Source organism: Peromyscus leucopus, chromosome 5 (assembly GCF_004664715.2).
Source record: "Peromyscus leucopus breed LL Stock chromosome 5, UCI_PerLeu_2.1, whole genome shotgun sequence".
In the NCBI taxonomy this organism is placed as follows: Eukaryota; Metazoa; Chordata; class Mammalia; order Rodentia; family Cricetidae; genus Peromyscus; species Peromyscus leucopus.
The window spans coordinates 16,958,403-16,985,467 of NC_051067.1; the positions used below are offsets into that span (position 1 = coordinate 16,958,403).

At 44.8% G+C, this 27,065-nt stretch overlaps 1 protein-coding gene across 6 annotated transcripts in view; it reads left to right on the forward strand.

Annotated features, from left to right (window-relative positions):
• Window positions 1-27,065, forward strand: part of Kif13a (kinesin family member 13A) — a 185,093-nt gene that overhangs the window by 50,654 nt on the left and 107,374 nt on the right. For 5 of the 6 annotated variants that reach the window (XM_028867682.2, XM_037205761.1, XM_037205763.1 and 2 more), the window contains exon 3: window positions 22,497-22,509. The exons of the other annotated variant lie outside the window; for it this stretch is intronic. In XM_028867682.2, coding sequence (XP_028723515.2) covers window positions 22,497-22,509 — 13 coding nt within the window. The remainder of the gene's footprint in view (window positions 1-22,496; window positions 22,510-27,065) is intronic. 6 annotated transcript variants of the gene reach the window in all.

Below are 27,065 nucleotides of genomic sequence, written 5' to 3' on the forward strand. Positions count from 1 at the left end.
GTCCTCCTTTTCATCTTTTTCTTTAACTTAGGTTTCTTTAGAGTCTCAGGTCACAGTTACCTGATAGTCTCCTCTCTTTTACCTGTGTGTCCTTGATGACTGTCTGTCATCATGGCGGTAGGATTCATGTGCAGGTGAGCCTCACTGCGAGGCCTCATGGCTGACAAACAGGACAAGGTAAGACTAGGTCCTGGATTCGGTTTTATCCTAAAATGGATGTTGTGCTGTAAATGTGAACTGTCCCCTATGGGTTCTGTGATGGTTTGAATAAGAATGGCCCCCACAGTCACCAGGGAGTGGAACTATTTGAGAAGGATTAAGAGGTGTGGCCTTGTTGGAGGAAGTGTGTCACTGAGGGCTGGGATTGGAGGTGTCTGTCTGCTACCTAGAGATCAGGATGTAGCGCTAAGCTTCTGCTCTAGTGCCAAGCATGCCACCGTGCATGCTGCCACGCTCCCCACCAGGATGGTAATAGACTAAGCCTCTGAAACTGTAAGAAAGCCCTGCCCCGCCCCCTCCCCATTAAATGCTTTCTTTCATAGAAGTTTCCTTGCTCATGGTGTCTCTTCACCGCACTAGAACTCTGACTAAGACAGGCTCATATGTTGCAACACTTGGTCCCTAGGCAGGAGTACTCTTTTCGAAGGATGTGGAACCTTTAGGAGGTAAAGCCTCTTTGGAAGAAGTGGGAGTGGGTCACTGGAGGTAGGATTTGGGGTTTAATAGGCCTGACCTCACTTCTTGTTCACTCTCTGCTTTCTAAGTTCTAATGTCACGTGACCAGCACGCTCTGCCCCTGCTGCCATACCTCCCCCATTATGATGCCCTGCACCCCTTCTTAAACTCTGAGCCAAAATGAAGACATCTTCTCTTAAGTTGCTCCTTATTGGATATTCCAACACAACAACAAAAAAACAAACACAGTGTTCTTGATTCCAGTCATTACAAAACAGTTAACAGTAGAAAATTAATTATGGGCCAGATGTGGTGGGGCATACCTATAATCCCAGCCATTGAAAAGTCAGGGTGAGAAGATCATGAATTTGAAGCCAGTCGGGTAGGACATCAAAAGACTTTGTCTCTAAAAACTGATGATGATGATGATGGTGATGATGATGTTGATGGTGATGATGATGTTGTTGATGGTGATGATGGTGAGGAAGAAGATGGTGATAGGGTTGATGATGGTGATGATGATGATGGTGATGATGGTAGTGATGATGATGTATTACTATTTTTTCTTAAAGAGCTGTTTTGTTTGTTTGAAGGAATTTTTTGAGTCACTGCTTATAACAGGAGTTTATTCTAGAATGCTCACAGCGTCCCACTTGTCCATAATCTTTTTTATGATATTTTATTTAACGTGTCTGTGTTGCATGTGAACATGATTGGTACACACGTAGCGGTCAGAGGACAGCTTTCTCCTTCTACCGTGCACTTCCCGAGGGTTAAACTCGGGTGGTTGGTGTGGGCGCAAGCACAAAGTAAAGCACCTTGACTGCTGAGCCCTTCCTCCGGCCCTGGCTTGTAATCTTGGGGTTAGCCTTGATGTTATCTTTAGTATCCCCGATCTTACTTTAGCATTCCCTCACGTTTCTGTTATCAGCCAGGCTTTCTAATGTCCCACTGAGTGGAGAGTGTTACCAGGTCATTCTGAAGTTGAAGGCCAAGTTTTGCTATGACCCTGGCTGTGCCTTTGTGCTGCAAATATCCTTTTAAGCATGATAAAATTTTTGAAACATGATGAAATTTTTGAAAGGTTATCTTGTAATGCTGTTTGACGTGTGTCCTTCCTCAAAACTGAAAGATGCCTTTCTTACCTGGTGCTCTGCTGTTACAGTATCGTGGGCACTGTGATGTAGACCACAGAAAGCAGGTGTGGATAGGGAGGCTCAGTGTTGCTGTGCAGTCCGCTTCTCGTGTACAAGATGTAACAGAAGAAAATAAATCCTGAATTTCCTCTTTCCTTCTTGGTCCTGAAAACTACTTTGGTCAGTGAAGTGTAATGCATCATGGCTCCTGTGGCCTTTGGTAGTGATAAGTGATGTCCCCAGGTCCTGAGCTACCTGGTCTCTGAATGTTCATTTTCTCCTGCCCCCCCCCCCCAAGAAAGGGTTTCTCTGTGTAGCCCTGACTGTCCTAGAACTTGCTCTGTAGACCAGGCTGGCCTCGAACTCAGAGATCAGCCTGCTTCTGCCTCCCAAGTGCTGGAATTAAAGGAGTGTGCCATGACCGCACATCTTCCTGTGGCCTCTTCTTACTAGTGTGGAAAGATTTCTTTAAGTTTCAACAGAGACAGGTTTGAAGTGTTTTGGACATTTTGGAAAACAAACTCCAAGAATATGTTCCCATAGCTACCTGAGCTACGGAGACACACAACATGGGAGGTCATCATGGGACTTTACAGGAGCCAAGTACTTCAGCCGCCGTCTCTGTTAACAAAAGAGAAATGTTTTCTTCTCAGAATTAATAGCAACTCGGCATGAAGACCGATTCTTCTGCGCTCAGGTCTGCCACTTCATCCCGCGATAATTGGTTTGTACAGGCTGTGAGTACGGCAGCCTCTCGTGGTGCGGTGTCGTCAGTCGGGATCCGCATAGGAATGATGGATGTGTTTAATAAGCTCAGCCGTTGGTGCAGCGCCTGCTTCTCTTCTTCCAGAGTGTCTTCCTCATTAATTACTAATTTCCAGGTCTGACATTCTGGTGTCTGCTACTTCATGAAGAGCCCCTTAGGACAAACAGCACTACAACCTTTACCATTATGTTAGTTAGCTGCCGTATTCAGAATGAATGAGCACTGTGAGTCAAACAGGTTCCTTAATTATTGTGGTGGGAAACTTCTTTTAATTGCAGTGTACACTGTATGTATACACACACACACACACACATGCACGCATGCAGGCATGCAGGCATGCACGCAGGCAGACAGGCAGTGGATAACCTGCTCCTTCCCATGGATGTTGTTTATGTTCCCATCTCATCAAGCATCCAGGGATGCGTTGCTTTCTCCTGGCAGCATCCCAGAGATGGTCTCTTCAAAGTGAGAAGCCCCTGTATGTGCTCACCTGTGCTCTCTGATAGACCAGACCGCTCTCACCCCGGTTCAGGACCCTGCACATCTTCTTTTTGATCTCTCATATACCTACACTGGCTGCTGCCTCCGTCATGGAGCTATTTAAGTGCATCTCAGAGTTGGCACTTTTATAACCAAAGGCCTTCTTTGCTCCACTAAGTCTCCCCACGATCTTTACATAGTAAAAGACAGTTCAGTTTTCATTTTATTGAGGGGGAGAAGTGATTCCTTACTTTATTGTATTTTTTGAGGCAAGATATGACTGTGTAGCTCAGACTGGCTTGGAACTCACCATGTAGCTAAGCTAGCCTGAAATTTCTGACAATCCTTCTGCCTCAGTCTCATACGTACTGGGAATATAGACATGAGCCACCATGGCCCACTTCATACCACTTCACCAGCAAACCTGTTTGCTCCAGTCTTGCACATCCGTGGTGTCGCCGTGTCTTCTCATCTCCTCCAGCCGCGTCGTAGCCTCTGTTTGCACCCATTGGCACCTCTAGCTTGGGTCTTGTTTTTCCAGAGCAACACCATATGGATGGATGTGACGCTTTATGTTTCCTTTCTTCTGGAGAGTACGTTTAGAGGAAGGGAGGAGGGTAATTTGGATCAGATGTGGATCGTGTGTAGGTGTTCTCAGGAGTATGTCCAGGTATCCTCTGAGTATCTTCTGCTGTCTTCGATGCTATGTGACGTGAGGTACAGGCAGAGCAGATAACCTAGGTTTCAGCAAAGATTTGTTGCTGTCACTTCTGAAACAGCTAAGCATTGTTGTGCCCAGCTACAACCAGCAATCAGAAAAGTTTGGACATCAGTGTACAGCCTAGGCTAGCTTTGAAGTCACAGCAATCCCCCTGCCTCAGCCTCCCGAGTGCTTGGGTTACACTGTCTGTCATCATACTCTGCTGCAGCTTGCCCCTTCTGATCCACTTCTTCCAAGCTATTAATGCTGCCCTCCCCAGAGGTTTTTGTCCTTGCTCGGTAGTGTTGATAACCATTGGGCAAAAGCATCTATTAAGTCCACCATCAGCGCAAACTTTATGTAAGAGGGACTGCCCTTGGCAGAAATTTTATTTATTGTTATAGATATTTCATTTGACCCATCAAGTCCTAGTACTACAGAGTTTACTGTGAAAAGAACTTCTATCGATTAATCCAAGGAGAAATGTCAGCTTTTTTTTTTTTTTTTTATCAGACAAAGAAGGTCACAGCTATCCATTGAGCTTTGAGTTGACAGCATTCAGAATATCCTGTGGGCACATATCACAGTTCCATATTGTACAGAAAAATCCTCAAGTTACAAGCAGCTGTAACTAGTCTTGTAATTGGTTGTCAGGAAAACATTTCAAATCACGACCAGGTCCTTGTCTACTTGACTATGTGATGTTTCTCGGCAATCTAATAAATCATATCTCAAATGTGTAGTTGGCATCTCTGCCCATAGTTCCTTAAGTTTCAACATATAAAAATGATTTTTAAATTCTCAGATCAGACATTAAAATAAAGCGTTTCATGCACCTTGGTGTGTGTGTGTTGAAGGCTTGTGGTCTGGCCTGGCCTGAGAGAGCTGTGGCTATTGGAGGGGGCATCTAAGCTGTGCATCCTAGTGACTTGGGCATTTTCATCTTCACCGACCCCCAAGATAAGAAATCCAGACTTCTATCATGTTTGCAGCTCAAATGTGGGAAAGAGCTGACGGAGATTTCGGGGGCTTTGGGAGAGCATGAAGGGGCTTGTGTGGAATCCTTAGGCTTGGGAAGTCTGCACCTGCTGCCTTGTGCTGGCCCAGGTATTGAAGCAGTTGGTTGGAGAACCTGTGTTCTTTACTGGAGTTACCGTGAAGAGGGTCTCCTTTAATTATTGTATGTTGTCTGTCCACGTATCTGAAAAAAACAAATACAGACTACCTGCCACCACCACAATCCTGGGAGCGGTGCATGGCACCCTCCTGGTGTTTGGACCAGGGGAGACTTAAGAGAATTTCCTGTCTTAACTGTGAAGACTTAACCAAATTCCTGGGCCGTACTTGACCTCACTGGGGTTGACAAATCTCTAATAATTGAATTCTCCTGACCCATCCACTGTATGTTTTAAATTTGTTTTCTTCTGAAGACTTAAGGAGTCACTGAAAAAAAATTTTGAGAACATTGTCTTTGAAAGTGTGTGAGCCATGCACAGCGGAAGAGTAATAGCACAGACATGCACCCCGTAACCCTGTGTCCAGCTGGAGAAACAGCCAGTCTTCAGGAAGAGGTGGGCACTAAGCACAGCCCCCCCACCCCTGCTAACCTGCTAACCTGACTTTGGTATCCGTCGTTCCTTTGTGTTCTCAGCAGCATGGTTTATATTGAACCACGGTCGCCCAAGCGGTTTATTCCTAGTTTGGACCTTTGGCTTTTTTTTTTTTTTTTTTTTTGAAGTCTTATGTAAATGGAATCACACTGAATATGTTGTTCAAAGACTTCTTTCATTCAGCATTAGGTTTGGGAGCTTTTGTCACATTAGTTGGGGAGCCATGCTGTAAAGGACTGTGTGCTACACAGTGTACATGGGATCAGATTATTTCTCTGTTCTCTTGGCTTTGCACTAGTTGTGTGGAAAGCAGTGTGAACTCTGAATTTTTCACGTCACGTGGCCTTTTCAACCTTCAATAGAGGTCGATTCCTCTATGGCCAGATCTCTAGCCCAGGGTGGGAATTTCATAACTATAGCTATGGGCATTTCTTTTTCTTTTTTTCTTTCATCTTTTTTAATTTTCAGAGAAAGGGCTGTTTGGGATTTTCTCCAGCTCGTGACTTGAGTGTCTTCAGTCTGAAAATAAAGCTCCATTTCCGCAAAATCTTTCTTCTCCTCTCTTTTAGTATGTATGTACATGTGTATGTGTACAGATGTATGTGCACATATGTGTATATGTGTGTGTACAGGGCACATGCACACGTGTGTGTACAGGTGCATGTGTACAGGTATGTGTACAGATGTATGTATACATGTGTATGTACAGGTGCATGTGTACAGGTGTGTCTGCACATGTGTGTGTACAGGTGCATGTGCACATGTGTATGTACAGATGTATGTGCACATGTGTGACAGATGTGTGTGTACAGGTGTGTGTGTGCACATGTGTGTGTACAGGTGCATGTGTACAGATGTGTATGCGTGTCAAAGCCAGAGGTTAGCTTTACCATATTCTTTGTTCTTTGAGACAGGTCCTCTCACCGGCCTGCAGCTTACCAAATAGGCTTGGCAGGATGGCTAGTGAGCCCCAGGGAGCTGCCTGTCTCTTCCGCCTCCCTGGCATGGGAATTACTACTGGGTGCTGCCACACCCAGATAAAAAATATTTATTTAGTGCATGTGTGTGGGTGTGCATGCCACAGAGCATATGTGGAGGTCAGAGAGCAAGTTGTGGGAGTCAGTTCTCTCCCTCATGGGATCTGGGAATCAAGCCTGGATCACCAGGCTCCGTGGCAAGTGCCTTTATCTGCTGAGCCGTTTTTAAATGGTGTTCTGGGGGTGGAACTCAGGTCCTCACACTGGCTTGGGAGGCCCTTCGGTGACTGCATCGTCTCCCCAGCCCAAGCCCTTCTTTTTTGCATTGTCCCTCTAGGGTTATTACTTAGTTATAGGTTTAAGGTAGGCAGGGGCCCGCTAGGAACCCCAGAGGTGCAGGCCGGGTGCACAGGAAGACAGCGAGATTTTTTCTTCCTGTTCTTGGCCTCGCTGGCCTCTCCTCCCTTCCTCTCTCCACCTTGTTTCTCCTGGCTTTTGGCAGATGCTCCCTTCCATTGTGTCCTCTTGGAGGGAGCCAGCAAAGGGGCACACCCATTGTTGCCTTCTGAAACACCCCTGTGGAAGGGACCACAGCTCGAATAAAACATTCAGCTGTTTGCGTTTCTCTTCAAATTCAGAAAATTCCAAAACGATTACATGAAGGGGTTACTTGGGTCACTGTTAAAATGTAGTTCTGTGCATAAAGTTTTTTCTTTATAAAGCAAAGATAGGGAATCTATTTTCCCATATTATCTGGCTGGTGTTACCTGGGATTTGTTCAGCTTTCCTTGTGCTGGGTGTGACGACTCCTTACTGTAGAGGCAAACATGGCTTTAAGTAAAATAAAATTAAGTCAGTTTATTTACTGCAGAGCCTTCCGGAGCCTTTGGTATACCATCCATTTGTGTGTGCTTCTGTGGGGGACAGCTAGAGGAGGGACTTAAAAACCTGTCTGTTAGCTGAAGTGCCCACCCACCCACCCACAGCCTTCCTGCCACCGGGCATCCTATGCTGGCCTCCTCTCAAGGTGCCCTGAGGCAGACGGTGTTTGTATGTCTTCTCTTATTCACACTGGTTTCCTCTGGCCAGGCTTTGGGATTGCCTGCAATGTTTTCTAAGGAAAATGTGACCCTTTCAGAACAGACCCGTTTCAGTTCACTTTTGATTCAGACCGTTTATTCCAGAGAGTCTTTTACCTTTAAACGAGAGTAGAGTGAAGACAGTTTTGCATATTGAGGAAAAGAATGAAGTTTCAGCTTTTAAAGAATATTCAGGGACTCGAGAGATGGCGCTAGGGCTAAGAATGCTTACTGCTGTTCTGTAGGACCCAGATTTTGTTACCAGCACCCACACGACAAACACCTGGAACTCTATTTCTAGGGAATTGGACACCCTCTTCTGGCCCCTCTGGGCACCAGGAACACGTATGGTACGCACATACATGCACATAAGCAAAACATCCATGTACATCAAATAAGTCTTTAAAGAATATTCATTTTCTATGGACTGCTATTCCACAAATGTAAAAGAATCTCACACACACACACACACACACACACACACACACACACACACTCTCTCTCTCTCACACACACACACACTCTGTTTCAGCTTGGGTGACCGACACCAGCCACTATTCCTGACTGCAGGGAATAAGACAGATGAAGCTCCTGCTTCCATGCCTCTCACAGCTATTGGGTGTGGTTGGAGAGCTCTGTGGTCGGGTAAGCAAAGAATGCATGAAGCGGTTTCAGGTGATGTAAAGGAAACTAAGAACAGTAGCGTGCGAATGAGGGACAGGACTGGCGGGGTAGAGGTGGGACATGGAGGAAGGCCCCCCTGGAGGTAAGGCTTGGGGAAGAAGGCATTGGAGGTAGCAAGTCAGCTCCAGAGGACAAGAACATTTAGTCCATGGCACACACAAGCCCACTGAGGGCAAGGACTGGTCATCATCTGCCACCTGCTGCCCTAATGACAGTGGGAAATCTAGGATAAGCCAACAAGAGGGTCCTTTTGGAAAGGACTTTTACTAAAATGGGAACTTGTAGGGAAGAAATGGGGGGAATAAGAGATGGTAATGGGTGCGTGTGTGTATGATTAAAGTGCTGTGTGTGTGTGTGTGTGTGTGTGTATGTGAGAGAGAGAGAGAGAGAGAGAGAGAGAGAGAGAGAGAGAGAGAGAGAGAGACTGTGAAAGAACAATTCTTTAAAAATTTAAAAGACTGTGAACTTGGTGGTTAACTAAAATAGAACATTTTTTTTCTGCATTGGTAAAATACACACTCCTATTTTATATCAACATGGGCTGCTCCGAGCTGGGTGGTGGCATCCTTCTGGTACACAGTTTTGAGATTCCTTTTACCTGTGCGTTTATTTTCTGTAAACATTCTCTCCTACACCCAGGCACTGAGCCAGACCCAACAGGCGAGTGTCAGCCAGCCTTGTCTAGGCAAAGAGGCTGTGCCTACCATGTGCCTGGTATGGGACAGGCTAGGGCTTCTTAAACTTTATGTAAGAAATGCTTGTGTGACCTGGGGTATGTAGGTATGTACCACAGCTATGTAAGTCAGGCACTGAGTGAATAACAAGTTTGGGTTATACATATATTTTTCCACATATTGAAGCTGAAAGCAAATTTGTGCTCTAATGAGACTGATGCACTTGTCTGGTTTTTTTTTTTCATAAAGGATTAAACCTTCCTGAATATTTGACTCAGGGAGCCAAGCATCTTCATTGATTTTCAAAGTTGATCAATATTTTGATTTTATAATTGTCACAAATTAGAACACTGCTTCATATAAACACACAATACAGAATAGCAGATGGATGTTTGGAGGCATTTCAGAAATTATTGGAAATTCTCTTATAATCCCATGCCAAAATTTATTTAATGATTTTTAAAAAAGAAAGAAAAACTGAAATTCATGCCAGCAGCTCAAACAGCAATTTTTAAACCAAGCATTCTAACCTGGAACAACTCAAAGATACACTCATATGATGCTTACATGCTGAGGAATGAGAGCAGGAACATAGCACACTTTAATGCCAGCACTCAGGAGACAGAGGCAGTCGGATCTCCGAGTTCAAGGCTAACCTGGTCTACAGAGCAAGTTCCAGGACAGCCAGGGCAACACTGAGAAACTTTGCCTCAAATAAATAAATAAATAAATAAATAAATAAATAAATAAATAAATAAATAAAGTAAAAAGAACATAACACAAATCTTTGTTTTGGAAAATTACCCCCCTTTTGTTTCTATCAGAACAGGAAACATTATGTGTGCAAAAAAGACACTTCAATGCCTGACACATAGTATTTTCAAATCTGGGCCACAGTGTTTCAGGCAGAGTCCGTTGGCATGTGCTGGCGTGCTCCATGCAGAGTTTTATGTTGTGTGTTCAGAACAGAGGCTGTGGTAAAGTCACGGGATGCCACCTGAGCAAGCCCCAGGAAAACTCAGATTGGTTGCACACTTGATTTTGAGTTACTATTTAGTAGTTGCATGTTCAGAAACCTTTTGCCATTGTCCAGCTTTTTGTGACCCTGGTATAATGTATGTAACTGCATACGGGGTTGTGACCCACAATTCCAGAAGCTGGAGATAGACGACAGTGAGCCAAGCAGGCCTGATCATCACCCTGGAGCAGCCAGCTATAAAGGGGGTTGGGGGGCATTGCAGGGACAATAGTCATGTCAGAGCCCAGGATGAGGAGCTTGGGGAAGGTCTCAAGGGGGAAGGACCCTTGTGCCGAGGCAGAGAAAGGTAGTGTGGGGTAGGGGGTGTGGGGGGGGGTTGCTGGCAGAGAGAGCAGAGGTTTGAGAACTGAGTGGTAGCAGGGCCTAATGAGTTCTCACTTGGTAAGTCGGACTTGAGGACCACACTCTGTGGACACAGTCAGGAATGTGGCTGTCCAGTCCCCTATAAGAACAAGAAGCTGTTGCAGGGTTTTAAGCCAGGGGAATGGTAGAAGGACATTCCAAGTGGAAGAGTAGCCCAAAAAGATCTGAACTAGGTTTTAATTCCAGCTTTGCCATATGATTGCTCTTATTTTATTTTTAAAAGAGGTTCTTTTTTAACATTCATTCATTCACTCATTCATTCATTCATTAAGAGAGTGTGAGTGTGTGTGTATACATGCCATCATTTGTGGGAGTTGGCTTTCTACTTCCTCCATGTGTGTCCTGGGGATTTGAACTCAGATCTTTGGGCTTGGCAGCCAGTGCTTTTCCATGCTGAGTCACCCTGCTGGCACCCGTGTGCTTACTCTTATGGGCAGTTCACTCATCTGAGAAATGAGGCAGTCATTTCTGCCTCCTGCTCAAGTGAGGACTCATAGATAAGGTGTCGAGACCCATCTGCAGCATACAGAATGTGCTCCATAATGTCAGTGTCAAGCTCTCAGAGATGGTGAGGTAGATGGGGAAATTTTTCTCTTGTCACAGATACACAGCAGAGTCTCTGGTGGCCTCACAGGCCCCCCTGACAGCTCTGTGAAGTTATAGGTGCATTGTCCAGCTAGAGAACTTAAGGAAACAAACAACCTTTTTTTCTCCCTTTAATTCAGAGCATTTACCGGTCTTCCCTTTCTCTTGATGCTTTTTAAGGTGGGATGGAAATTGCTGTTTGTTGCCTGTTTGCAGATAACTCAGGTCACAGCAGAGGAGAAGCTGCTGAGTTTTCAGGCTCAGTTAGATGACAGAATTCTCCCCAGCTGGGAGTTTACATGAATTTTTCTGTTCTGAATCCCTCCCTAAAAAAACAAAGCAAAACAAACAAAAACCTTATACTGTTGTTCCAATCTTAGATGATCTTTTAATTAAAAAACAAAACAAAACAAAACAAAAAAAAAAAAAACAAAAAACAGAGCCAGATATCAGTGTGAAAGCTGAAAGATCAGAGAAGCAGAGCCACCAGCCACTGGTTCTTACCTCTACGAAACCCTCAGTCTTAAAGAGACCGAGTTCCTGTTTCCTCACGCCTTGTATACCTTCCTGTGTCCTGCCATATTACTTCCTGGGATTAAAGGTATGTGTCACCACTGCCTGACTATTTCTCTCATTTAGCCCAGTGAGGCCTTGAACTCAGAAATCCAGACAGATCTCTGCCTCCTGAGTGCTAGGATTAAAGGTGTGTGCTACCACGGCCTGACCTCTATGTCTAATTTAGTGGCTGGCTCTGTCCTCTGATCCCCAGGCAAGTTTATTGGAGTGTACAATATATCACCACATTGCACAAATCATGGAATTCTGGCAGGACTTTCAGGGGCCTGTAATACTGAAGAATTCCACCATGAAGGCTTTCTTTGGGTTCATGTTGGTGGTTTGCCTAACAGGCAGATGATTTGGTTGTTTGTGTTTGACCACATAACCCGCATGTGCAAATGAGATGTTTGTAATTCATTGGAAGTAATAAAAATAATGTGGGTGTCACAGCTGGTGTGCCAGGGTGTGTGGCATAGCGGGAGGAGAAATCTGCAGCTGCCTTTTAGTATCCTAAACCTTTGCAAATTGGCCTCAGACTTTCCTGCCTGTGACTTCTGAGCCTCGTGTTACTCCCCCATTCATTTTTTTTCTACTGTGGATGGAATTTAAAATAGATCTGTGGGTCTCTCCTTTACTGTTTTTCAACATATTTAGGTTTAAAAATCAAGAGTTCTCTCCCTGTGTGTTGTCTTGATTTTTTTTTTTAATCATGTACATTTTAACCTAGAGGATGACGTTGCTGTAAATGCTAACTGCCAGTGTGACTTTTGTCACAGGCATATCACTGGCACCTTCATGTGCAGCTCCCAGGTCTGTATTGGAAATGGGATGAAAAATGACATCCTGCCCGGTCAGCATGCCTCCTAAGATCTCATTTTTGTAATGGACATAATTTCCGGCCGGGGTGATTCAACTCAGTGTGACCTTGAAAGTAGATGGTTCTACACAGATGCTGACTGTGCGCTGCTGAGTCAGGGGCCTCCTGGTGTGGAGCCCTCAAGTGGCCTGTCCTGCAGGCTGTCAAAGTCAAGCAGCATCTGGCATCAGCAGTGGCAGGTGGCAGCGGTGGGTGGAGAGAAGGCATTTGTGAGTAAAAGAAGTTGCCGGGAATGGAGGTGCCTGTGTGTTGTGTGTGTTAAGCTGATTCCTCCAAATTCGTCCTGAATATTAATTCAGTTAACCCTCAATGCGCCTTTTATGTGACAGCTCCCCCAGCTGTCACATAAATACCACGTCCAGTGTCACCTTGCTGCAAAGTAGTGGGCTGAGACCGGGTAGAGCCCCACATCAGCATCTGTGCCCGTAACCACCATGCTGGGGCAGGCGCTCATAAAAGGCCACCGTGGGTCTTAACTTGGACCTACAGGAGCTGTTTCATGGAGCCTGATGTTGGTTTCTGACTCTTTAATGGAGGAGAGACAAATGTCATTCAGCGGCAATGTGAGGTTTTGATCCCCAGTACTGAAAAAGTGAAGAATATTATTGTGATAACATCATGGACAAGTGATATAAGATTTCATGTGAATGGAAAGTTAATTTGGAAATAAAAGTAATAACAGAAAACTAAGAGGCACCATCCATCCCAAAAGGCTCGATTAATTGGAATGAAGTCTTGAGCAACAACACATAGGCTGAGATGCACTGTATTCTGAGAATGACTTCAGAGAGTGCTTCCCTCTTGATTTGTGGGAATGACAGTCATGGTTTTGAGATGGTATTCTTGAACTTGAGTAATCCTTCTGCCCTAACCTCCCGGATAACTGGAACTGCAGTCACGTGTCAACACACCCAGCTCACTTCTGCGTGAGTCTAGTGTATGTGCTCTGTGCTTCTGTCTGTCATGTTTTACATACACCACTGTGTGACGCTTTTGAAGAGAGGCCAAGAAAACTGCCCAAGACCGACCCATGTTTTCTCTGCTCAGTTTTGTTTTGTGGAAGCCCAGTGTGAGTTCTTGCTAGGTTTCTCCATCCTTGGGGAACCGTAGCCATGGTGATCAGGAGCAGGAACTTGGAAGTTGCCAGTGAACACACCAAAGGGATGTTCCACAGGGACAGTCCTGGGCTTGCACGTGGGCTCACCTGGCGCCTATGACTCCTGGCTGTGCTGTCAGAGGACCGATTTGCGTGTTGTTCCCCTTGATAATGTTTGGGAAGAAGACAGAGAAGCCAATCTTGATGTATAGCCATTATACAATACAGTGTCATATAATTGTAAAAGGTGCCATGTGCTTTGTGGACCCATTTCAATTTGGGGAATGTACATAGAAGACACCATGGTCATATTTATTTTAAACTAATATCTTGTGGATGTATTCATACACATTCACCCATGTTTTGAATTGTATTGTAAACTTTATTAATCACCTGAACACAGACAATGAACTAATGAGTTCATTAGCAATTAAAAACAAACAGTAGCAACAAAAAGTTTTGGAAGAGAAAATGCTGCTTTTGTAGTACAAAGCAAGCCTCACTGTATAAAGTCTGCTTTGCCACTCAGTCCCAGATGTTTGAGACTTGCTTAGTTCTTTCTTTTCTTTTTCGGTGCTAGAGGTTGAACCTAGGGCCTCCACACATGCCCCATACACGCTAGACAAATGCTCCACCACTGACCTCTGGCCTCTGCCCTCCCCACCCCGTTTAGCTTTAAGTTGCCCACTTCTGTCTTGAACTCACTCTGCTGCAGCACAGGTAAGCGTTGAACTTCCAAGCCTAGGCAACGGCCTTCCCCCCAGTGCTTCAGGAGAAGTCTGTACCAGGCTGTTTCTTTCTACCTTTTCATCCCAGTCAGTCATGACCTGGTAATTTGGAAGGGTTGAGAGGAGGGTCACTGTGACAATTCATCCACGATAGAAAGCGGAGATTCCTCCATTCGCTAGAACTGTCACTCACATGCGCTGGGTGGGACTTCCGGATTTCATCTAGGTTGGTCTCCCCAGCCCTCCTTCCTGTCTACTCTGTGTCTGTATCCACCACAGCCCCCACGGCTAGCCCTTCAGCTCCTGCAGACTGCTAACAGCTGGCTCCATCCATCCTGGATGAGGGCTTTTCTTTGTCCAACACATCCCTGTTCCCATGCACACCCGACAGACCCTTCCATACTCTTCGCCTTCTCGGGCTCAGCCGAGCTCACCCTCTGGTTCTTTGAGAAGAAACATGATTACAGAGACACAGGCAACTGTTTGTTCTTGCCTGCCTCAGAACAGTCACCCTGCCCCTACCTCTTTCCCCTCTACTGGATGGAACTTCCGGCAGAGCGGGTGCTGTCTTCCTGCCAGGCACTTCCCAGAGCGGGCTCACTGCTCTAAGAGCAAGGGCTGTGTAAAGTGCCCCTCGCTGCAGGATTGTATTAAAAATGTGAAAGCCAGTCCACTGGGAGGGGAATGCCTTAGGTACGAAGAGCCCATGGTGTATAAAGTTTAAGTTTACTGGAACTCTAGATTTATGATTTGGAAAATGTACAAAAATTTTCCAGAAATCTGCCCTGGTATCAACTTCCTCTAGCTCCCTGCCCTTGCTATTCTGAGGTCAGAGTTTCAGCCTCAGTTTACTCTGAAGCTTCAAGTTGGAGGAAAAGGAGAAAAAGGTAAGGCGGTCTGAAGTTATGTAGTAGTTCCCCAAAGGAAGAATCACAGGAACTTCCCTTTGGTTCACCTTTCCCATCCGTATGTCTTCAGGGCTCTGGCTGGGTGGACAGGATGGCCTGGGAAATAAGGACATGTCTCTGGATAATTCTACATCACATTATTCCTTATGATCTCTTTTCCCAGCTCTCTGTGGCTATAAGATACTTTAACAGACAGATTCAGAAGTGGAAAAACAACACTCAGATGTGGCTAGAGTTTTCCTGCCTTGCCCACAGCCAGGACAAATCTTTGTCACCCGCCAGTCCCACAGCCGCTCAGACCCAACCAAGTAAACACAGAGACTTATATTGCTTACAAACTGTATGGCCGTGGCAGGCTTCTTGCTAACTGTTCTTATAGCTTAAATTAACCCATTTCTATAAATCTATACCTTGCCACGTGGCTTGTGGCTTACCGGCGTCTTCACGTGCGGCTTGTCATGGTGGCAGCTGGCAGTTTCTCTGACTCAGCCTTCCACTTCCAGAATTCTTCTCCTCCTTGTCCCGCCTATACTCCCTCCTGCCTGGCCACTGGCCAATCAGTGTTTTATTTATTGACCAATCAGAGCAACAGATTTGACATACAGACCATCCCACAGCACTCAGATGTAAGAGATAAAATTCAAAAAGGTAACAGCCTGGTCATCAAGATGGCTCAACAGGTAAAGGAGCTTGCTGCCAAGCCTGATGACCTGAGTTCAATCCCTGGGACCCATATGGTGGAAGGAGAGAACCAACTCCCACACTCTGACCTCCTGCTCCACTCCCAAATAAATAAATCACACACACCCCCCCCCGACACACACATACACACACACACACACACACACACACACACACACATACATTCACACACACATACATTCACACACACACACACACACACACACACACACACACATACATTCACACACACATACATTCACACACACACATACACACACACACACACACATACATTCACACACACACACACACACACACACACACACACACACACACACACACAAAGAATTCACCCAGAGCCTGTAGGGTGTAAGTGCTTGGGCTGAGGACAATAGGGAGGAAGGAAGGAAGGAATATTCCCAAGATGTGAAGAACAGCTGTCTGGCTGTCCTATTTTGTTTCTTTTTCTTTTTTCTTTTCTTTTTTTTTTTTTTTTTTTTGTTTTTTGTTTTTTTGTTTTTTGAGACAGGGTTTCTCTGTGCAGCTTTGTGCCTTTCCTGCGTCTTGCTCCATAGACCAGGCTGGCCTCGAACTCACAAAGATGCACCTGCCTCTGCCTCCCGAGTGCTAGAGGCGTGCGCCACCACCGCCCGGCTTATTTTGTTTGTTAAGGATGAATCAGGCACTGGAGAGTGGCTAGTAGTACACACACCTTTAACCCAGAATTCATTGAATGCTTCGTTTGCTAAGAAGTTGCCAGCTAGCCTGTATCTTGGGCTCATAACTTTAAGCCAGAGGGTGGGCGTTCATCACTTATCAGCATGAGTGGGTTCTGTGAGAATGATCCCATGTCATTTGAACACCATAGAGTGTACTCACAAACTAAGGTAATACGGTGTCCCTGATGATACAGCCTAATAGGACCAGCATGCTCTGTTGGTTTGTCGTGGACCTGAGTTAGTATGTGGTACGTGACTGTACTTAGCATTGAAGATGCTGGGTGTTTGTCATATTCACCCACGTTTTCTCCTTTGCCATATTGGTGAGAGAGAAAACTGGATACATTAACACTTTAAAGGATTTTCTAGTGCATCCAGGGATTTATCAGTTGAGCGATTCCAGATGGAAAGTGGTTTGGGGTGCTCCATCAAAGCAACATGAAGAGAAATGTTTAGCGTGAGCACGCAAGCAGAGCGAAGAAGCAAAGCTTGAACAGTTGCCTCTTTCATCTGCCCTGACAGAAAGTCCCTGATAATACAGCCAGTTCTCAGTCATCCTTGTGGAAAGGGCTCGGCTTGCTTCATTTTTCTTATAGAAACTTGGGGCATCGGCACCGTCTCAGCCTCAAGGCCTCCTTTGAAATCGTTTTTTATCTCTAGGTTGTAATATCACAAAATTTCCAGCCCCCAAAGATGGCATGTGTACTGTATTTTATTATAGTGTCAGTGTGTCTCATCAGGGGTTAAAAGTGCACACTGCCCCTCTAGAAGACCCAAGTTCCACACTGGATAGCTCACAACTGCCTGTAAACTCAACCCCAGATGGTCTGATACTCTTTTTCTGGCCTATGCATTCACATGCACCCCTACACACATATACCATAATTAAAAAAATAAAGCCAGTGGGGTAGCACATGCTTTTAAGCTCAGCACTTGGGAGGCAGAGGCAGGCTGAATTCTTGAGTTCAAGGCCAACAAGGTCTACATAGTGAGATCTTGTCTAAGGGAAACACACACACACACACACACACACACACACACACACACACACACGAAGGAATTTGTTTTTTCTTCATAACCACAGATGAATGACATGCAGCTGTCCCTAGTCAACTGGTTGAGTCTTTAAGCTCTATCTATCTGGACAGAAATCATGGGTAGAGGAGGCAAAGCTCTTCCACTCTTGGCAACCCAAGTCTTGAATGGCCAAGGCCTAGCATCTAGACTCACAGACCCAGAAGCTAACAGCTTCAAGTAAGGAGTGCTTTCGGGTTTTAAGTGTTCAGGTGGGAGCCTTCTTCCTCTGGGCTTTCGTCACTAGTGGCCTCAGCACTTGGCAGACACTGCAGTCCTTGGCTTCCCACAGCAGTGATTGGCAGCAGCAGCCAGCAGCCCTGGGTGGTACATGCCTTTTAGTGCTAAAGCTTTCCAGCGGGCCTCGGGTTCTAGGATCCTCAGTCTTACTGTGGTGTTAGCACTCGAGGCAACCTGTGTCAACACTGCTCATTTCTACAGTGTTGGTGACATCAGCCATTGACAGAGGCTCTGGTGTCACAACTCTCAGGCGTAGGGTGCCTGGGACCCCTGGTGTTTAAGGTGCATCTCCTTGGAACTGGGGCCCAGAGTTCCCTTCCTCCTTTCTCATTTTACCTCTACTCTGACATCCTTTACTGACTCCATTGTACTGCCGCCCCCTCCCCCCATTTACCTGGTCACTCTCTGGACTCTTCAGTTCAGGGGGTCTGCACAGGAGGGTCTGGAAAAGTGAGTTAGTCTGCTTATATAGCCGGAAGGGGGTGTCCGTCATCTTTGCAGAAATCAAGGTGAGCTTCCATGCAAATGAAGGAGTTTGTTTGCACCAATCACAAGCATGATCTCACATGCAAATAAAGGGTCATGTTTGTTTCATCATAGGCCTTATTATGGGCACTAGGAAAAGTGCCCCCCTTTTGGCTGGGATGAAATAGCTGTTGGACCTACTGGGGAAGGATGTCCAACCCACTGCAGAGGCTGGATGGGGCCCAGGGTAGCTACAAAGGCAGCCCGACACAACGTTGTAAACTTACTCAAAACACTAAGATTTGTTTTGCACTGGATTGCATGGTTCTCCAGCATGAACATTGTAGTTATGTAGATATGACCCAGAGAAGCCAAGGGTTCGATACCCAGGCTTGTGATTGAGAATGGGAAAAAGAAGAAAAGGCTATGTGAGCACTTGAGACAGCTGTGACTGTGGTGTAGCTTCCACCGGGTATGCATGGAGTTTCAGAGTCGCCAGGTTGACATGACGGTGGACAGTGATGCCTCGGCAGGTAGTCAGAGTGACTTCAGCACCAGGCAAAGGTCTGACAGATATCAGCCAGGGAGGTAAGCCATACCGAGTCCAACATCTTATTTGCAAGAAGAACAAACAATAAAAGGGACACTTAGGAAGCCAAGTACAGTGGTGCATGCCAATAATCCCAGAACTGGACAGGCAGAGGTGGGAGAACTGCAAGTTCAAGGCCAGCCTGTAGTACACAGCAAGACTGTTTCACAACAAACAAACAAAAAGCCCGCAGGGCCTGGAGTGCTGGCTCAGCAGTTGGAGTACTTGCTGCCCTTACACACATTGGGTTCAGTTTCCAGCATCCACACACGTGCTCATAGCCACCGGTAGCTCTGGCTCCAGAGCCCTGGGCTCCTCCTCTGACCTCCACCGGCACTGCACTCATACTTCACTGCAAATACATATACTCAGGTCCACACAGAGACACACGAAATAACAGTAATATATAAAGTAAAACATAAAAATAAGCGGGCGGTGGTGGCGCATGCCTTTAATCCCAGCACTCAGGAGGCAGAGCCAGGCGGATCTCTGTGAGTTCGAGGCCAGCCTGGGCTACCAAGTGAGTTCCAGGAAAGGCGCAAAGCTACACAGAGAAACCCTGTCTCGAAAAACCAAAAAAAAAAAAAAACCATAAAAATAAAAACTAATCATCTATTCATGTATTTTTAAAAGGCAATGGGCAATGTTGTGTGTACAACAAAGCAAAATGGCTGATTAACAGCAAGTGACCTAACGGGACCTAACAGTGTGCTAGCAGGTGCCTGGGTCTTCCAGTTTGTCTCCCAACCTCTGGGGAGTTGGGCATCTTGGCCACCCATTGCCTAATTCACACTTTCCGAAAAGCTTATCAGTTAATAATGTGCGGTATATAATGCATCAGAAGACTGCGTTCTTCTCTAATGAGTGTCCGTTTTCTAGACCAAATAGTGAGTCAGTATGGGTAGCCCCACATGAGTCTGTGGCCCCCCTTTTCCTGTGGCCCAGTGTGCATTCATTCTTAAGCCATTCTTTATCACAGCACAGAAAGTGGCTAAGTTATGTTAGTTTTCCATGATAAATTCCTGTCTTCCCAAGTGACAGTAATGCACTTTTCAAAGCCCCTAAAAGGCTGGTCGGTATGAGATTGGTTTTTTCCAAGAGGCATTAAAAAAAAAAATCCTATTGGAATATCAATGAAAAAAGGAGAGGGGTATTTTGGGCCAGCTAAGTACCACTGGCTAGAAACCAACACAAGGTTTCTCGGTGCTAGCCACGAGCATTGTGGGACTGTAGTGGGAGCCGCGCTGTGATGACTCTGGAGGGCTCCTTGAGGTTCCCTTCAGCTTGTCTCATCTTGTTAGGTTAATTAGTTCACCATAGCTAAGATGGGAAATTGTGGGATTGGTCCTCAATAGATTCTGTATCCTCAGATTCAGCCGGCTACAGATCATAAAAATTCAGGGAAAAAATGGGCCTGTACCGACTGTGTAGACACTTAGATTATTCCCTTAACAATCCTGTGCAATACCTATTTGCCTAGCACTCAATTCTATTAGGTAGTCTAGAGATGGTTTAAGTGGATAGGAAGATGTATATGTGTGGGTTATATGCAAGCACTGTACCATTTTATGTACGGTAATTGAGCATCCATGGATTTGGGGATCTATCCCCATGGATACTCAGGGACAACTGTATTCTATTAACTTGACATACGTTGCTTCATGTGACTGCCTAACATAACCCAAGTGACTTTCCTTTGTCAAATAAAGGGGGTGATTTAAAGAACTTTAAGAAAAGCGTTAAAACAAGTACAACAAGCGGCTTCATTCACGGTGTAGGGCATAAGCTCTCATTCTTGTTCTCGATGCACAGAAGGGACGAATCTGGACAGTCTCCACTTAAGGAAGAGCTCTCAGCAGAAAACTCAAGCTTTGTGTATAGAACGAAGCTTCTGGCTTTCTTAGAGTTAAAAGCACTTGTGTGTCTTTGTGGTGACAGCCACACTGCTTGTCTTGGATGGGTGGACTCACTCGTATGTTGGGACTGGCCTGGCAACAGCTGGAGATACCTGTTAGAGCTGACAAAAAACTAGAAGACAGAATCGAGTTCCCACTGTGCCTCACTGCCTGTGGTTCCGGCATAGGCATACAGGCTATTGCCTTCTGGCTAATTCATGAAATTCCAAGAGAAAGATGCTTCAGCTCCGACACAAGTAGAATGCCGTGATTTTCTTGACTTGTGTTCAGAAGTGTAGAACTGCCCACCTGTCTGTGAATCCATGTCCTCCATCACTCTCCACTTCTGAGCTCTAGATTTTTCAAGGGGCCCCTAGAGTTCTATGGAAAGTGTTGAACCTAGTGCTGGAGAAAACACAATGTTATTTTTGCCTGTACCTTTTTATCCTCCTGCCTCCTGCCTCCTGCCTTGAATTTAAATGAAATTAATTAACTCACCCCTTTTTGAGACATAATCTTGCTTTGTAGTGCTGGCCACCCTGGAATTTGTGTAGACCAGACTGGTTTCAAACTTGTGGCAATACCCCTGCCTCTGTGCCTTTCAAATACTTGGATACAGGTGTGTACCACCACACCTCAGCCTAGTTTTCTGATCCCCATGATTCTGATTGTGTGAAGGCATAGGAAAAGCTCCCCGTTTCTTGAGAATTATTTTACATTCATGAATTGGTATTATAAGAGTTGTTCAAGAATAATTACATCAGGAAAGCCAAGAACTATTGTAGGATCACCCACCCTAGAAATCAAACTTCAGGTCCTGAATTTTACATGTAAGGAAAATACTTGCAAAACACATCAGCCTCATATTTTCTTACGTTGAATCCTTCCATTTTCAGTGTTTTCTTTGAGTATAATTTCAGTCATTTCTGAGTTTTTGACATGCAAAAATAAACATTGCAGAGCTGATGATGTGGCTCAGTAGTAGAGCATTTTCCTAGCACAGGCCAATCCTTTGGTTTGATTTTTCAGCACTGAAAAAAAAAATTAACATTATGAAAAGTCCTATGTGGTTGATATTGGGGGAAGGCCAGAACTTGTTTTAAAAGTTCTCTTCAGTGTTGAAATAGGTAAAACATGTCATCTAGAATCATGTTTTTGAAATCTGAATCTTCATATATATTAGGGTATATTGCATAACAATGGAAAATATGTATGTATTTCAACACTAACCTACAAAAATTGAACTCTGAGGTTGGGGATATAGCTGAGCTGGACGAGACTGGGTGTGGTATGTTCAGGGTGGTTTGGCCCTCGTCGTAGCTCAGGTGGTGGGGTGCTTGCCTTTCATGCATAAAGCCCCAAGTTTGATCCCCAGCTCCACATGAATCAGTTACAATGGTACCTGCCTATAATTCTAGCACTGAGGTGGTAGAGACAAGAGAATCAGAAGTTCAAGGTCAGCCCTTGTCATTCGCAGTTTAAGGCCAGCCTGGGTTACACAAAACCCAGTCTCCAAGAACTAAGGTATGAGCCAGGAAGAGGATTTACATTTAAAACGCATTTAAGAGAATTTAGCTCTGTGCAGGGATGGTTATAGTATCTCCATATGCTTTCGCTACCCTTTCTTAGAGTCGTTAGAAACATCTCTCAGTGAAGGTCCAGATCCATTCTAGTAGAGCAGGGTAGGTGCTTATTTTATGCCCTGCACGGCAGAAACAGGTTATTGCTGCAGGCAGTTAGTTACATGTGATTTTTCAGATCCCACTACAAAGTTGCTGAATTTGTTTTTGTTTTTTTCTTTTCTTTTTCTCTTTCATTGTTTCCCTCTGATGTGGCCATTGTGTTGACAACCTTCTGTATCTCGGCTATTGAATTTTTTTCTTTTCATCATGAAGAAAACCTCCCAAGGTAAGTACTGGCATGGAAATGGGCATCAGTACTGACTTAGTATGCATTTGGGAGCCTAACTCATCACAGGAGCCCATGGAGAATCCCTGGCCACCTAGGAATTAAGACTGACATTCTAATTTAAAATGTACGCCTAAATCAACAGTTCATGTTGGTGCTGGTGTAAGATCAGTATGTTAACTACTCTACAGAGTGCTCTCACCCACTGTTACATTCTTAGAAGATAATTGAATCTGTAGACCTGTCTGCTGGGATTGGGTCTGTGCTGTTGGTATCGAAAGGGAGCTTAGCGAGGAGGAGGAGGAAGAGGAGGAGGAGGAAGAGGAGGAGGAGGAAGAGGAGGAGGAGGAAGAGGAGGAGGAGGAAGAGGAAGAGGAGGAGGAGGTTCATAGACTGAGAGTGGTGGAGCTGAGGTTGTTGGCATGACTATGCTGGCTAGTTTTATGTCAACTTGATACAAGGCAGAGCCATTTGGGAAGAAGGATTCTCAATTGTGAAAATATCTCCCTTAATACTGGCCTGTGGGCAAGTCTGTAGGACATTTTCTTAATTAGTGATTGATGGGGGAGGGCCCAGCCTACTGTGGGTGGTGACATCCCTAGGCGGGTGGGCCTGGATTCTATAAGAAAGCAGGCTGAGCAAGCCATGAGGAGCAAGCCAGTAAGCAGCGCCCTTCCATGGCCTCTGTATCAGCACCTGCCTCCAGGTCCTTGTGTCCCCGATGATAGACTTCCAAGTGTGAGCCGAAATAACCCTTTCCTCCCCATGCTGCTTTTGGTCAGGGTGTTTTTACCACAGTAATGACAAAGACAATGGCCGTTCCAGAAAGCAGAAGAATAAAAACAGGTCCCCCAGGGTGAAACTTGGTAACTTGCTTAGACAGACAGACTGTCTTCTGCTGTCAGAGTTCTTAGCTGATCTACTAGTGACTACTCGTTAGAGCTGTCCTGCTGCCCCGGCCAACTTTTGATGGCATTTTTACTGGTGGAATCCCGAAAAGTTCAAGAGTAAATGGAGTGGGCGTAAAAAGGTGTTTGAGTGACAGCCCTGTGTAAGTGAAGGCTGGTGTCATCACCAGGGAACATGTTGCTGAGCGTTAGAGAGTTGTTTACTTCCGAGAGTCACCAGAAATTTCACCAGCTCTAGCTAATGTCACTGATTACAGCCATGCTACCTAAGACAGGTTTAGGGCAAACTCTTTCTCCATATGGTCAGAATCTAGGACACGTGAGAGCATGGAAGAGAGAAGAGAAAGGCTTACTTCATAGCCCTGGGGCTATGAAGAAAACACTCAGTATAGCTCTTGGATTATGGAAACCCAATAAAACGTTATTTCATGCTTTGTAGTTATTAAAGCCATCGTTCATATTGTCTTTGGCACTAAGAGTTTGAACTCCAGCAAGGGAGGCACACACTGAATAAATAATGGAGAGGTCTTAAGAAAGAGGAAGTGGCAGATGTTCCTCAAGTGAGCTGGGCCAGTCATCTGGAGGATCATGACAATTCTCCCTGAGTAATTGCTGGGGTGTTTATAATCCCTAAAACTCACAACCTGGAAAGTTTTCTGCTCCTGGGGGATATATGTCCCTTTATCTTGTCTGTTTCTTTGCTCCCAGAAGTTTCAAAGCATATAGTCATCCTGGTAATAAATTAACTTTGTTTCCCACAAAAAAGCTAGTGTGAGTCAGGCAGTGGTGGCACACGCCTTTAATCCCAGCACTTGGGAGGCAGAGGCAGGTGGATCTCTGTGAGTTTGAGGCTAGCCTGGTCTACAGAGTGAGTTCCAAGACAGCCAGGACTGTTACGCAGAGAAACCTGTCTAAAAAAAAAAAACAGTGTGTTACTGGAACCATTCCGTCCATGGCTGCCCAGTAAAGGAAAAGCGTTGAAGTTGACAAGGCACAAAAACAGTTTTAACAATCACAACTGCTTTACACCCAGAGCATTCTGGTTGTGTTCTAGCCTACATACATAGTGGAATGCTAAAAATCATTCCAAAGACTAGCCATGCAATTCTCAAAACCAAAATTAATGGTAAATCATCATGTTAAAGAATATATCTTTGCCAGGCAGTGGTGGCGCATGCCTTTAATCCCAGCACTTGGGAGGCAGAGGCAGATGGATCTCTGTATCTTAACATGTATTTATAAGTATCCTAAAGTATATTTAATACATATATATATATATCTTTAAAATACTTAATAGCTGTTATCTATTCTATGAGGTACATTTGGGAAGCCTAAAAATGTCTTGAAAGCAAATAAGTAATAAAATAGAGTAAAATATATGAAAGACACAGAAGTAGATTTAGGGCATGTGTGTATTGAAAACAAGTGGGAAAAGCAGAGATGCTTTTAATGCTTTGTAAGACAGTGAGATTCACAAACCCCAGGACAGACAGGGCAACTCACCATAGCTAATATTTCATGTAGGAGCAACTCATACATGAAGCAGACTCAGTCTTGACATTGTGTTGGTGGTGGGCTGAGTATGTTTGCAATATGAAATCAGTTGTGCCGGGGTCACGGGAGCCAAGTTCATAGGATACAATTTCCCATTCTGACCTTGCAGTCAGAAATGGCATAACAGAGAATCAATATCACCTCCTCCGTCAAGTTCAGCTGAAAACACTTAAAGCCTATGCTTAGGATACTGACCCAAGTTCAAGCCCCAGAACCCATTCATATGATGGAATGAGAAATTGGACTCCCAAATGTTGTCCTCTGACCTCCACATATTTGCCCTGGCATTCATGTACCCACCCACATACATACATACACATAAAGAAATGTGATTATAGTTCTTTAAGCCTGTGCGTAAAGAAACTGGAGCTCTATCAGGGTTAGAGAGGGATTACTAGATGAAGGTCCAAATCTAGTGTTTCATGTGCAGTACTCACGCAGAAGCAGCTTCGAGGTCGAGCAAGGTTCCTGGCAGCTTTGTGCGGCAGGAAAAGAGGGGGTCATTCTCACAGTGTCGGAGCTGAAGTCCTTGCTAAACTTCCTGTACCACAGCCAGCACAGTGGGTTGAGAACAGGCCTTGGGTGGCATGCAAAGGTAAAACAAAAATGAATGAGCCCTCAGGTGGATGGATGACTGTCAGGTCTAAGTCATTGTGTTACAGTGGGGGGGGGGTGCTGTCCTGTAATCCCAACGCCCAGGAGGCTGAGGCGGGCCAAACTGTTCAACACAGTGAGACTCTGAGTTAGTTAGTAAGATAAAACTATAATGCCAGCCCTCAGGAGACAGTGGCAGGAGGAGTGCCCCAAATTCAGGGCTACCCTGGTCTGCATAGCCAGTCTAGACCCACCACAGCTACATAGTGAGATCCTGACCCTGTCTCAGAAACAAACGAACTAACAAAAACCAATAACCAAAACAAATACATCACACACCAGGTCACTTCATGATCCAGGACGCCTCAAGGACTGAAGTCACATGAAAGCAATCCCAGAATTCAGGTGCCTAGAGACCACAGGAGGAAAGAGATGTAATCCCATGTCTTTAAGGATTCCGCAGCCACCTTTAAGAACATAGTGTCCAACCCTGTGGGTGTATCTCAGTGGCAGAGCACCATCCTAGGGTGCACAAGGTCCTGGGTTCCATCCATAGCAACACAAGGCAAAGCACAGAGTGAAACACGTCAGAGCTAAAGAAGGTAATAAGATAATAAGAAGCAGAAGAAATAAAGGTAAAAAATAGACCTACACACACTTCTGATGTCAAATTGTCAGGCCCAAACTTTAAAAACACACTTGTTATGTTTCAGGAGATTTAAAAAAAAAAAAAGATTGAAAAATGTTAGCAAGAAATGGATGTTATTTAACTCAAGAAGCCAATAACCCACTATAAATTCTCAGTCTGAAGCTGAAATTGCAAATTTAGTGTTGGGATTCCATAGTGGTGTAGATCAAGCTGAAAATAGAGGCGTAAAGGGACAGGAAGATAAATTAGTAGATCATAGTGAAATGATACTAAAGAGACAACGGATGTGGAAACAGCTAAAGAGCCACATTTTTAAAAAGTAAACTCGGACCTTCCGTTCTTCAGAAAAATTCATTCAAGATGTAGTCCTCGATGTAAAATGCCCAACTGGGCTGCTTTCAGAAGGTAATGGAGGAGGTGACATGGCTTGGTAATGACCTTTCAGAGACGAAGCTGAAAGCATGACACAAGAAAAAGATGTGGAATTTTATTAAAAGTAGTAGTGGCATTGCCGGTGACAGTGTTAAGTAAAAAGAGACACTGTATCCTGGGACAGATATTAGGAAATACCCAATAAAGGACTTGTTTCCAAATTATACAAAGATCTCTTAAAACTCAGCAAAAAAAGAAAGAAACAGAAAAAATGTCAATTTAAAAATGGACAAATAGATCTGAGTAGACATTTCCCCAAAGAAAATACATGGTGTCAAATAAATAAGTAAATAAAGTCACCGTCATGTCATTAGAGAATTAACATTAAAATGATGATGTGCCACTGCACACCTATAGGATGCCTCAAATCTCCAAGTCTCATAAAACCCAAGTGAAGGCTGTGGAGCATCAGGACCTCC